At 41.8% G+C, this 10,580-nt stretch overlaps 1 protein-coding gene across 1 annotated transcript; it reads right to left on the reverse strand.

The window, feature by feature from the left end:
• Positions 1 to 9,638: 9,638 nt before the first annotated feature.
• Positions 9,639 to 10,144, reverse strand: LOC114215878 (large ribosomal subunit protein uL15). The gene has a single exon (XM_028112087.2). It carries the CDS (start codon positions 10,134 to 10,136, stop codon positions 9,690 to 9,692), a length of 447 nt encoding a protein of 148 aa, XP_027967888.1. The 5' UTR covers positions 10,137 to 10,144; the 3' UTR covers positions 9,639 to 9,689.
• Positions 10,145 to 10,580: the final 436 nt, after the last annotated feature.

Below are 10,580 nucleotides of genomic sequence, written 5' to 3' on the forward strand. Positions count from 1 at the left end.
GGATACAACTTATCTGGAAACACTGACTTGCATTCAGTAGTTGGTCTCTTTCCCCCATTCATTTTTCCCTATTATTTTCCCCGTTTATCTCCTCACTGCGACTGAACTTCATTTCCTCCTTTGGCCGTATTTATACCACTGAGCACAATTCTCCTTGAAAGAGAAGAAAGAAGCAAACAGGAGTTCATGGTCCCACTCAGTCATATACAGACACTACCCAGTATCCCCAGGGCAGTAGCCCTCTTTGTTTCAACAGAGCAGATGATTGACGCAGCCCGAGCCCAGGATGAGATCCTGCCCAATTGCTCATTGCCTCCATTCATCCATTAACACATTTTTCGAACGCCAGCTACATTTCAGACATCTGGCTCAGTGTCGGGTCCATAAATACTGGCACTCCTCAGGTGCCTCTTCTCCCATCCTAGAGAAACCATCTCCCAGAATCCTAACTTCAGAATTTTACTGTAACACGATTGATTAAATTTAGAGTTGCAACAGCTCTAATTTCCGCTAAGGAAAGAAGAAGATTATCCTCTCACCCTCTTCCTCTTGTCACTTCCTCTCCACCCTCAACATATAATTACAAGAGATCATATACTATTATAATTTCAGAAGGCGAGATTTTGAGGGTCTCCATAGAGATTATGCATTTGCTGGTCTCCATGGAGATACTTACTAACCCATGGAATTATTTTCATCCCCTGGCCCTCTTTGTCTTTTGTGTTGACTTAAGGATAACAATTGGGCAATGAATTGTGCTCTGACACATATTCAGGACCACAAAGGAGATTTCCATGCCCCTATATAGAGCCCTTCAGAGTACAGAGCCCTTGGTTATTGACTCCCCCTAAGCCAGTGAGTAGTCTCAGCAGAGCTCAAAGAGCGCAGCTGAAAACAAGAATTCAACAATCAGTCCCTTCACTTCTCCTTCTGAGTTGAAAAGATAAACACCCCCAAATGCCACTTTATAAAGAGCAGCTAGACAAGTGGCACATTAGCAATTTAAATTTACAGATTAAAGAAAGGGACTTAGATGGTGAACTTTAAAGAAAGAAATATGAGTAGCTTGGATAAGTACCTAACAGAAGGCTTGACAAATTTCTACACACGTTCAGCAGGTGAAAACACAAAAGAGGAAGACAGATTATTAAGATTGGTATAAAGAGCCATGGCCAGTCATAGTTGGATGACATGACAGCAAGAAAATATATGCTAGAGCCCTGGGAAGAGATCCGGCAACATTGGTGCAAAGGAAGTTTCATCCGGTGGGCGTGGAGCTGGGAGATCAAGCTCTTACAGCAACATGACTCTAAGTCAGTTTGAGGCCACACCCTGCATTTGTCTCCTGGGGCTGCCGTGAAAAAGTCCCGTGGGCTGGGTGGCTTAACAAAAACGTATTTCTTCACAGTGATGGAGGCTGGACATCCGAGATCAAGGTATCAACAAGGTAGATTCTGCTGAGGCTTCTCTCCTTGACTTGTAGATGGCCATTTTCTCCCTGTGTCTGCACATCAGTCTTCTGTGTGTGTGTACATATGTGTGTGCCCTGATTTCTTTTTATCAGGACACCTGCTATATTGGATTAGGGCTCACCCTCATGACTTCATTTTAACTTAATCACCTCTTTAACGACCCGGTCTGACACTGCAGTCACATGCGGAAATACTGAGGGGTAAGACTTCAACATAGGAATGGGGGTGGGGCACCCATCAGCCCTTAACACACCCCTTTCACTGTCCGTGCGGTTCTGGCCACCTGCTTTATCTGGTTCCTCCAGGCTCAGCTCCATGAGTGAGAGCTTCCTTTCTCCTCTCCCAAGGCCTGTGGACCATTCTACACACGTCACATTTCACATTTATGCTAATAGGCATTGCTTCATAGTTCCGTGGGCGTAGTCCCTAAACGTCTCATATAGAAACTAGAGCATTAATCTTCAACCACTGGACAACGCAGAGCAGAAGCAGGGAACAGAAGCATGTATTTCCTTGGTAAAGCGTTTCCAATTAGAAGAAATCATCTGAAATACGTGGCAGAATCTGCCAGAAAAGAGTTCGGAATATTTTCCAGGGAGTACTTCAAAAGTCATAAATACTCATTTCAGCCAAAAGGTTATACTTTAATAAAGTCTTTCTTTCTCTCCAGTGTCTCCTCCGGCTCTGAGTATCACTGCACTTGGAGGTGCAATTTACCAGGATGGTCTGGGGCTGAGCCCACAACAGGAAGGGCTTTTTGTTCTCTGTTTCTGGCATGTTTTAGGGGCTCACACCAGGGAAGTTTAGGCTGTTTAGCAGGGTGCGTTAGAACAGGCTCACTAGAAAAATTCTCATGTGCAATTTTGCCTGGCAAAAAGCCAATTAACAGAGCTTGTCACCCTCTGAACAGTGGCCACTTGACCCTGCCAATCAGCTCATAAAGGCTTCAGTACACAAAGACTCATCAATGCCGTGTGTGTAGATTTCCCTCCCTCCTGAGGCTGGGTTTGCTTTCAGACGTGTCCAGAAAGGGCATAAATGAAATCATCCCCAGAAGGGTGATGTCATCCATCCCAGTCTCAGAACTGTAGCTCCCCTTCTTAAAAGCCCTTGGCCTTGTTTTCTGACAAGGAAGACAGATTGTAGAAAGCAATTTTAATTTTCACTTCAAGGAGATCTAGGGAATTATGTGCTTAAGGAACATTGTATAACCACCCAAAGGTAAAATGTGCCTGGGAGTTGTAGGCATTGGTTCCAGAATGCACACAGCCAACTATGCTCGGAATCCTTATGAAAATACTGACCTGACACAACCCTATCATCAAGAATTCACCTGAAAAAAAGATAAGCATGTAGTTTCATACCTTGATTTTCCAGCCTAGTTTTATTTCGTTTCCTATGAAGCTATGTCAGTGATTACTATTAGTCAGTGCTCTTTGAACAAGTGACAGAAACCTAGTTCAACCTTTCATAACCACAAAAGGGAAATTTTAGCTCCACGATGGAAATCCAAGCTTCCTGGACGAGGCTTGGATAAATCAGTGATAAAATCAGAACTCTGCCTTTCTCTCCCACTGCCTGTCTTTCCTGCTGGCCTCTGCTTACCCTTATCCTCATGTGGGTTTCCTAGATGAGGTGTCAAGAGTCTCTCTACATGTCTTTGTCATCCCAGAGAGAAGAGAGTAAGTTCATCTTAGCCAATGTCATAACCAAAGCTAGTGGAGGAACTCAAATTTGTGTGTGTACGTTCTTGTGACCAGAGGGCAAGAAGACACAGGGATGGAACAGTCTAGTCCGGACAGTGTGCAATGTGGAAGAGACAGTTGCCTGATGGAAAGGAGACTCCTGGCCTGATCGGTACATTCCACCCTTTGGCTGTCCAGCATGTGTGCATGCACACATACACAAACACACACACACTTATGTGTACACACATGTTCTCTTTTTCCATTTATGATTTCTTGTGGGCAGCCCCCCACCCTAATGTAATACAGCCAGCCCATGCCTAACCATCCATGTACTTATCGCTTCTCCAAAGCAAGTCAAGTTCAAGTGCCTTCTAGTTAAGTCATCCATTCCTACTCTGGAGGCTGTGGATAATATGCATTCCTCTTTGTCAAGTCTGGATGTAGCTTTTCACAGGTCAACAATCTGCTATATATCTGTATGGTAAATGTTAGCACCCTTATTGTGTTTACTATGGGAAAAAATTTTTGATAACCACCTTAAAACTTTCACCTGAAAAGAAAGGGAAAGAAAAATAAGCAGGTGTCATCATCAGTCCATAATACACATGCTATCTTCCCAGAAAGTGAAGCACTTGGGGGAGGACCTGGGTCAGCCACTGAGATTGTACTTTCTCCTGTACGTTCTCCATGTTCTGTGGCCTTCCATGGCCACGCTGGAGAGGAATACGTGGAGGCTGGCCCTTCTGGAGGGTGCACTGTTTTAGCAGCCCACCTCCTGTTGGTGAGGATTTGAGGTCCTGGAGATGGTCTTAAGTGCAGAGATACCAAACTTTTTCCTTCCCAGCACTCTTAGTATCTCAGTAATTTTTCATAGCAAACCTGAGCCAAAAGAAATACCTAATATTCCAATGAACTAAGAAGCTAGGAACAAGGACGAACCATGAGAGATGATGGACTCTGAAAAACAAACTGAGGGTTCTAGAGGGGAGGGGGGTAGGGGGATGGGTTAGCCTGGTGATGGGTATTGAGGAGGGCACGTTCTGCATGGAGCACTGGGTGTTATGAACAAACAATGAATCATGGAATGCTGCATCAAAAACTAATGATGTAATATATGGTGATTAACATAACAATAAAAAAATTAAAAAGAAAAAAAAAAGAAGCTAGGAACAAGAACTTAGTATTTCCTTCGTAATAACTTAGTAGCCCTTTGAAAAAATAATGCTGTAAATTAGAAAGTAATCTGGGGCCTCTGAGTGGCTCAGTTAAGCATCCAACTCTTGGGGCGCCTGGGTGGCTCAGTCATTAAGCTTCTGCCTTCGGCTCAGGTCATGGTCCCAGGGCCCTGGGATCGAGCCCCGCATCGGGCTCCCTGCTCCGTGGGGAGTCTGCTTCTCCCTCTCCCACTCCCCCTGCTTGTGTTCCCTCTCTCGCTGTGTCTCTCTCTGTCAAATAAATAAATAAAATCTTTAAAAAAAAACAAAGCATCCAACTGTTGATTTCAACTCAGGTCATTATCTCAGGGTCATGAGATCAAGCCCAGAGTTGAGCTCCACGCTGAGTGTGGAGCTTGCTTAAGATTCTCTCTCTCCCTCTCCCCTCCCTGCTTATGTTCTCTCTCTCCCTCGCTCTAAAATTTTTTTTTAAATAAAAAATAAGAAAATAATCTATTAATTTAATTCTTAAGTAATTACAGTTATATGCTAAGGGGACATATGTTCCTGTTGGACACCATACAACTTCTCAGACCTTAGAATGAGATTGGAAATATTTCTTCAATTCTTCAATTCTTGTTACACATTGATTTTTTTATCATAGTAGCTGCCAAAATATAAGCAGTTGCTTTGCTGATATATGACATCATTGAAAAGAATGTAGCATGATCTAATGTCGAAACTGTGGACCACCTGTCAGTATGGTGTCCGACAGATGCTTAATACTGCTGTATTTCTAGAAAATGTAAACTATCCTGGGCTACCTCTGTGAACTCTCTGCAGTACACAGGGCACCTTGAGACAGAGTTTGGGAACCATGGTTTTAGGAACCAGGAACTCCCACTGTCTTCCATTCTGTCTCACCCATGACAATTTTTCTCTCTCACAACTTGTGTTCCAGTATAATCCAGGCTTATACTTGTCTGGACTCTGTTGGTTTCACACAACAGAAACCCAATTCAAAGTAGCTTAAACAAAAAGAGTAATTTATCTCACTTAACTGGGAAAGCCAGTATTTAGAAGCCAGTCACGTCAAGTTTAAAGAGTAAAATTGTAAAAGGTGAAGGTAGCTGCTGACAACTCAATTTGGGGATTCGAAGAAGGTGATCAGGACTGTGTGTGTCTTGATATTTGGGCTCATTGGCTCCTGCTTGCATTATCTGCCAGACAGGCTCTTTCCACAGGAGAGCAGGAATGATTATGTCAGCCTTAGGCCTTCATCATCCCAAAGGCTTAAGAGCGCAGATGAAAGGGAGCATCCTTCATGATAGTCCTGCTAGAATTCACAGGGAGGATTCTGACTGGCTAGAGCAGTGGGAGGGACAGAATCATCCCATCGGTATCCTGGGACAGGGTATGCCTGGGTGGCTCAGTTGGTTAAGCGCCTGCCTTCAGCTCAGGTCATGATCCCAGGGACAGAAGACAGTTTTTTATGGGTGCCTATACCCTAAATAAAGTCACACTGAGAAGACAGAGCCCTATGCCCACTGGAGTTGGGGAATTAGAGGTTTGTTCTGAACAAGTACTTATTCTGGCACTGGGGAAATCTTTCATATTAAGTTCAGGATCTCATAGAGTTGTTAAGGATCAAAGACTGGCAAACTTCCTGTGAGGGCCAGAGAATCAATATTTTAGGTTTGTGGAGCAGGTGATCTCTATCACAGCTACTCAACTTCACTGTTGTATCAACAAAGTAGCTACAGACAATATGCATTCAAGTGAGCAGAGAGGAAACCTTGCTTATAAACACAGCTGGTAAGGCACACTGGCGCCCTGCCCAGTAGTTTGTTGACCCCTGATCTAGATGAGTGACCTTGGTTGGGTGAGTTGTTGGACCACCGAATAGAGTTCAACCAGGGCAAGTTTAGGGAAGTACACAAAGGAGGAAAAATAAAGTACAGCCATACGACCTGGGTATGGAGAGATGACAGAAAGAGACCAAGGAGCTATCCTGGACTATGGATTGTAAATAAGCCCTTAATACATAATTGTAATTAAAAATAAGTCAGGGTCCAAAATACATATATAACTGGTGAGAGTACAAGGAAGCAAGTTTCTATAGGGAGGATTCAGGCTCTTGGGGATCATTACCTTCACAATGAAAACTGAGTCATACCAAGAATACCCATGAACAGGGGCGCCTGGCTGGCTCCGTTGGTGGAGCATGCAATTCTTGATCTCAAGGTTGTGAGTTCAAGCTCCACGTTGGGTATAGAGATTACTTAAAAATAAAATCTTAAAAAAAAAATACCTATGAAGAATCATGAGCTCCTTAAGGTCAGGATCGAAGTTTATATTTTTCCCTTGTAATCCCAAGAGTGTTTCTGGTGTGGAAATGTAGAAGAATCATATAATAAATATTTGTTCATGCGTGTCACAAACTGGTAAGTTTAAAATTAAAAATCTATTATTTAGAAAGTACTTAAAAATGGGGCACCTGGGTGGTTCAGTCAGTTAAGCATCTGCCTTCGGCTCAGGTCATGATCCCAGGGTTCTGGGATGGAGCCCCCCATCAGACTCCCTGCTCAGCAGGGAGCCTGCTTCTCCCTCTACCTCTGCCTGCCACTCCCCCTGCTTGTGCTCTCTCTTTCTCTCTCTGTCAAATAAATAAATAAAATCTTTTTTAAAAAATACAAAGCATTTAATAATACAAGGGAACTGGTGCTTGCACACTGCTGGTGGAAACGTAAGTTGGTATAATTTCCCTAGAGGGACCTTTAGTAATGTAACAAAAACCTTAAAATATTCCTTCTTTTTTCTATTATATTTTTATTTCAAGATATTATACTTAAGAAATAAGTGCAACTACTTAGAAGGGTAATATGAAGATGAGCATCATATTGCTGTTTATAACAAAGAACAAATAAAAACAGTTGAAGTGTCCAATTATAAACGTTTGGCTAAAAGATTATGATTCTATGAGTATAGAATGGTATAAATTCTATGTACCATCTTAAAACTATTGTGTGAATTAATACTGACATACTTATTAAAGATTTTCATGGCTCACATAAGGATAAGTGAGAAAAGTTATAGAAATGCATGTGTATGATAATAATATTTTTCATTAGAGTATATGTAAAATTCTGCTTCTGGCAATGGCTGAATTCTGGCCTAGATTATTTCAGAACAATGTCATTAAGTATAACTAGAAAAGGTAGATGAATTAATTAAAGACAAATTAATAAATTTTTTAAAAAGTGTTTGAAGTTATCAGAGAGTTAGCAAGGCAATCTGTGGAGCCAAGATCCAGAAGAGAGGGAAGGCACAAGAGGTGGACCTGGCATGTGGGGCTGCTCTCCTCCCTGAGGCAATTGCTAATTTGAAAGAGACAATTGAGTGGCAAAAGAGCAAAACAGAGGTTTGGCACTTCCATAGGGCCAGGTAAGCAAAGTTGTGACTTCAGTGCTAAGGAAGAGAAGTTCTGACAAACAACCCAGACTTTTAATTGGGACCACAAAGCACTACATCCTAAAAATGAAGGTGAATCAGAAATAGACTAATTCTCAGGGTGCCTGGGCTCAGTCGGTTAAGTGTCTCACTCTTGATCTCAGCTTGGGTTTTGATCTCAGGGTTGTGAGTTGAAGCCCTACATTGGGCTCCACACTGGATGTGGAGCCTACTTAAAAAAAAGAAATAGACTAACTCTCACAAAGAATAAGTCTAGCTTCAAATCAGCTCAATAAATTAGACTAAGACAATCTGTCCTAGCTTTGTGCTATGCCAGAAGTAAACTTTAATCCTTTCTGGAGGAAGATACCATCATCTAGAGTCTCAAACCATCTGTACATTTTTTTAATAAGCAATGTATGGTGCTCAATGAAAAATAACCAGGCATAGTGAAATAGAACATACACAATATAACAAGACATACAAGAAAGCAAGACAGGACAGAAGACTGAGAGAAAGAATATATAATAGAAACATAATCATAGGAGATATCTAAGTAATCAGAAGGAACATTAAAATAAATATGACTGAATATGAATATGACAAGAAATTAAATGACAAGATGGAGAATTTTCCAGAAAAATGGAAACTGTAAAAAAGAATCAAATGGCTCAATCGGTTAAGCATCTGACTCTTGATTTCAGCTCAGGTCATGAGATAGAACCCTGCATCAGGCTCTGTACTGGGCATGGAGCCTGCTTAAGATTCTCTCTTTCCCTCTCCCTCTGCCACTCCCCATCCTGCTTGCATGCACGTGTTCTCTATCTCTAAAAAATAATGATAATTTAAAAATTAAAAAGAATCAAATGAAAATCCTAGGAATAAAATGTATAACTGAAATTCTTAAAAATTTAATGAGTTTTGAGGCAACTGGGTGGCTCAGTCATTAAGCGTCTGTCTTCGGCTCAGGTCATGGTCCCAGGGTCCTGGGATTGAGCCCCACATTGGGCTCCCTGCTCAGCAGGAAGCCTGCTTCTCCCTCTCCCACTCCCCCTGCTGCGTTCCCTCTCTCACTATGTCTCTGTCAAATAAATAAAAAATCTTTTAAAAAAATTTAATGAGTTTAAGAGCTGATAAAACATAACTGAAGATAGACTTAGAGAGAAATGGTGTGTGTGTGTATACATACTGAAGCTCAAAACATAAAGTTGAATAAAAGAAGGCAGATATAAAAGAATACTGCACATATGGATTACTATATGGTTCCACTTAAATGAAGTTTAAAAACAAATGAAACTAATCTACAGTGTTAGACATCCAAAGTGGTTAAATTTGAGAGGATAAAAGGAATAATGATTAATTGTGGGAATGAGAGGGTTATTTCTTTTTTCTTTCTTTTTTTTTTTTTAAAGATTTTCTTTATTTGAGAGAGAGAGAATGAGAGAGAGAGCACAAGAGGGAAGAGGGTCAGAGGGGAGAAGCAGACTCCCTGCTGAGCAGGGAGCCCGATGTGGGACTTGATCCCGGGACTCCAGGATCATGACCTGAGCCGAAGGCAGTCGCTTAACCAACTGAGCCACCCAGGCGCCCTGTACTACAGTTAAAAAATGTGTTCTCCCCCCTCATTGTAAATTCAGAATATACAATGCAAACTGGCCTTTCAACTACATGTGCTATCATTCTCATGTTATAAATGAAAATGTTCAAGTTAGGTATTGGGCCAAGTCCTCTAAGTGCTGGTGCTCTCTTTCACACTTTCTGAGGGGAGTTGGCAGAGGGTCTCAGGCCCTCATACCCTTACTCCTAGAATCTGTTAGGTGGATTTCTGATGTACAGGTAAGGAGGTAGGGGTGCTAAAGCATTTACACCCAGACCAGAAGAGAAAAGCACTTGTTAGCATTTAATGAACGCCCTCAAATGTGGCTTCAAGCTACTAGAACGCAGGCGCCCCCGACACCCTTAATCTTCTCCTCTGCTCTTCTACTGAAGAATTTGGCCTTCACGATGACAGGCTGTTTTGGGAGTTTTCCCTTTCCCAAAACTTTGTAGTAGCCCGATCGCACCACATCAATGATAGGAGCAGCTCCAGTCTTGTTTTTGGCAGCATTTACCCGTGTCTGTTCACTGACCAAGGTCCACAGTTTATCAAGGTTGACAGTTGGGCAGAAGCTCTGGTTCCTCTTTAAGTGGTAATGTCTCATACCAACTTTTCCAAAGTATCCTGGGTGATATTTGTCGAAGTTGATCCTGTGGTGATGCATGCCACCAGCATTACCCCGGCCTCCTGGGTGCTTCCGGTGCTTGCCGATGCGGCCGTGGCCGTGGCTCACGTGGCCCCGAAGTTTCCGGGTCTTCCTCAGTCTGGATGGCATGTCGGCAGCTCAGAGGGAAAAGGAGAGGGTTATTTCTTGACCTGAGTTGTAGTTACACTGGTCGTTACACTTTGAATTATTTATCAAGCTGTTTTTGATTTGTGTACTTTTTTCTGTATATGTCAATAAAATATTTATTAATATATGTGTATACACACGTAAATATGAGAGGCTATTTCTATAGGTTATCTTTGAACGTTATGGATAATTTCTTTCTTTTTTTTTTTTTCTACAATGATTATGGATTCCTTACGAAAAAGGAAATAAAAGCGAGGAAAAAAAAAGAAAAAGAAATACTGACTAGTGTTTTTGTTTAAAACTGAGGTATAACTGACATATAACTGACGGGTTTTATTTATGAAAATTCTTCTAATCCTAGAATAAAAAGCAAATGGGATTTAGATTTGACTTACGAAAAAATCTCCTAGAACTAAAGTTGTTAAA

This window comes from Eumetopias jubatus, unplaced genomic scaffold, assembly GCF_037043125.1.
Source record: "Eumetopias jubatus isolate StellerSeaLion01/CBP00866 unplaced genomic scaffold, mEumJub1_p1.0 scaffold_3, whole genome shotgun sequence".
Classification (NCBI taxonomy): Eukaryota; Metazoa; Chordata; class Mammalia; order Carnivora; family Otariidae; genus Eumetopias; species Eumetopias jubatus.

Bases quoted from the DNA above. Each gene is read 5' to 3' on its own strand.
- LOC114215878 (XM_028112087.2), bottom strand. From the start codon at position 10,136: ATGCCATCCAGACTGAGGAAGACCCGGAAACTTCGGGGCCACGTGAGC.